General features: G+C 48.3%; 1 protein-coding gene across 9 annotated transcripts in view; it reads left to right on the top strand.

The window, feature by feature from the left end:
• RPAP2 (RNA polymerase II associated protein 2) overlaps positions 1-2511 on the top strand; it is a 51601-nt gene that overhangs the window by 168 nt on the left and 48922 nt on the right. For 8 of the 9 annotated variants that reach the window (XR_008734790.1, XR_008734788.1, XR_008734789.1 and 5 more), the window contains exons 2-3: positions 878-923; positions 1918-2032. Coding sequence is in view for 3 of the 9 variants with exons in the window: in XM_055725148.1 (XP_055581123.1) it covers positions 878-923; positions 1918-2032 (161 nt within the window). In the remaining 6 variants the exon portion in view is untranslated. Of the gene's footprint in view, positions 1-485; positions 554-877; positions 924-1917; positions 2033-2511 lie in introns of those variants that run through there. The other variant, XM_055725149.1, reaches the window with a different exon arrangement.

The following is a 2511-nucleotide window of genomic DNA, read 5'->3' as shown; positions in this document are numbered from 1 at the left end:
GTAGGCTTCAGCCTGTGCGTGCCGGCCCTCCCGCCCGGCGCGTTGGGCTCTCCCTGTGCCCGTAGGCCGGCGCGGCGGACTCGCCCAACTCGCGGTACCGGGGGGGGGGAGCGGCGGGACGGCCGCCGTCGGCGGCGCGGGCACGCAGCCGCGATCTCGGTGGGCCGCGGCCGGGCTGGCTGCGTAGTCGGGGCTGGCGAGCGGCGGCTGCCGGCGGTGGGTCTGCCCAGGCGGGGCCCGGGCAGCGAGTGCCCCCACTGTCCCCTCAAGCCGGCGGCGGCTGCGCCCCTGGTTTCTGCAGCGCCGGCAGCCTCAGGGTCCGTTACTTTCCCTCCCTGTTGCCCTTGTCTGCAGGGGCCAGCTGCCCGGCCCCCCCCGTCGGTGGGCGGTAGGAGCGCTGGGGCAGCCCGCGGGGGCGGCGGCGGCGGTGGCGGCGGCGGGGGTGGCGGCGGCGGGCTGGGCCCTGGCCGGGGCAGGCCCCAGCGGTGGAGCTGAGGGAAGGGGCAGCGTGTGCCCGCGCTGGGTGCGGGGGTGAAGCCGGTGCAAAGCCAGGGTGAGTGCGGCGCGGCGCAGAATTGTTGCCGGAGTTACTTTTCCTTTAGCTTTCTGACCGTACAGAGCATGGTGGAGGAGGACATGGAGGGAGCTGGGCCTGTCTGTCCTCACACTTACAAAACGTGTGTCTGACTAGCTGCTGAATGTTGACTAGCTTACTGAAGTTGCGCTCTGCCACCAAAAGCAAGTTTCTAAGCAGATCTCTTGATTATGCTTACAGTTTAGTGGTTTTCATATTTTTCAGGTTCCAATATTTTCCCCTATTGAAGGAAGAAAGTACACTAATGTCTATATTTCTGCATTTGTATATTTTTATTTTTAGGGAATAAACTTTCAGCTGCTCTGAAGAATGAAGATGCTGCTCAAAGGTACAATTTCTGACGTAACAATATGTGGCATTCCTGTTGTTTGGCCTCACGTTGAAATCACATTCTCTGCCTTGTGTGGTTTTTTGCCTTCTCTAGCAACATCATACAGACTTGTCCGGCGTGATGCTATGTAACTTCTAACAGCGTGCACATATGTGCATTGTTTAGTACGCGGACAGTTTACAAATCTAACCTCCATAGTTGTATTTCCTTAGCTGTAGTGCTTGCTTTTTGCCATCTTAACTTCTTTGCATACCTGCCATTTTTCTTTATTCGCTTGAAAAACCAAACTTGAGAGGAAAAAACACTTTCTGCCATGGATGATTACCTGAATATTCATTTGATTCTGTAGTAGAGCCAGACTTCCAGGTGTATAGCATAGATCTCGGTTGGTTAAGACAGCAGAATGACTGTGCATTGACAACCTGTGGGAAGCACTGCTAAATGGAGATCGGAGACATCTGGATGGTTGCTCTTTGGGTGTTTGCTGACCATAGAATAAGTGGCAAGACTCAGGAAAACTACTGTAGTGGGATGTGTTTGGTTTATTGCTTCCTTTGTACCCTCACACTCATCTTGTCCCAGTCCTTTTCTTCAGGCTCTTCGTGTCTCACCCAGCTCCCATTCTCCTGGCAACAATCCGTAAATTGTTTGTCGCAGGCCCTTTGTCCAGCCGCTTCTGGGTTTCCCGCTCTTGCAAGTGGAGTTGCATAACCTTGTGTAGAAGTATTGCAATGCAATAAAAGTCAATACTTTTCCTGACTGGAGTGGAAATAATGCAAACCAAAGTTGGCAACTAGCTGTAATAAGCAATAGCCAATAATTTGGTTATTACAGAATTACTAGTCCAATTACTTGTTGCCTGATTTGGCCAGCACGGTGCAATGCAGAAAAATGTAAGCTACTACATTTCAGAAAAAGAAATAAAGGTATTATTGGAGAATTGTTTATGGAAATCTGCATTCTGTGTCATTCAGTGTCTATGCTGTTACAGGAAGGCAGCTCTGGCAGCTGCTATGAGAAAGAAGATTGAATCTGAGAAAAAAGCATTGTATATTGTTGAACAACTCCTGGAAGAGAATATTACTGAAGAGTTTCTTCTGAATTCTGTAAGTGTTTCAAGTTTTATACTGTTTTATATGTTAGTGTTCAATTTTTTTTTAAATACTCGGAGCAATTTGCTGCAGTTTAAAGGAGACAAACCATTTATTCCCTCTCTCGTCAGCTCTGATGATGATTGTGTTATTTTCAAGGATTCTGCTGTGAAAACATGCCCTAGTTTTGCAGGACTATACATTTATGAATCCTTACTTTATTACCACAGCCTTTGTTTATGTCTCTGTGGTTCTGGACTGATTGATGAAGTATAAAAATTTAGGTCTATATCATGTCATCTGTGAATTTAGATGAAGTCTCTCTAATGCACCACAGTTTATCTGGCAGCATGGTTTTGCTGGAATGGTATGACAATTAGTCCTGTAAATAGCCTGGTAAATAGGCTTACAAAACATGTAATTAGAGGAAAATTATGAAAATAGGTGCCACACTAGAGGCAAAATTACAAAGCTTTTGTATATGTAAAAAGAAG

The sequence above is a fragment of the Falco cherrug genome, chromosome 12 (genome assembly GCF_023634085.1).
Source record: "Falco cherrug isolate bFalChe1 chromosome 12, bFalChe1.pri, whole genome shotgun sequence".
In the NCBI taxonomy this organism is placed as follows: Eukaryota; Metazoa; Chordata; class Aves; order Falconiformes; family Falconidae; genus Falco; species Falco cherrug.
Note: the sequence above shows the minus strand (reverse complement) of the source record. Positions and strands in the feature narration are given on the sequence as shown.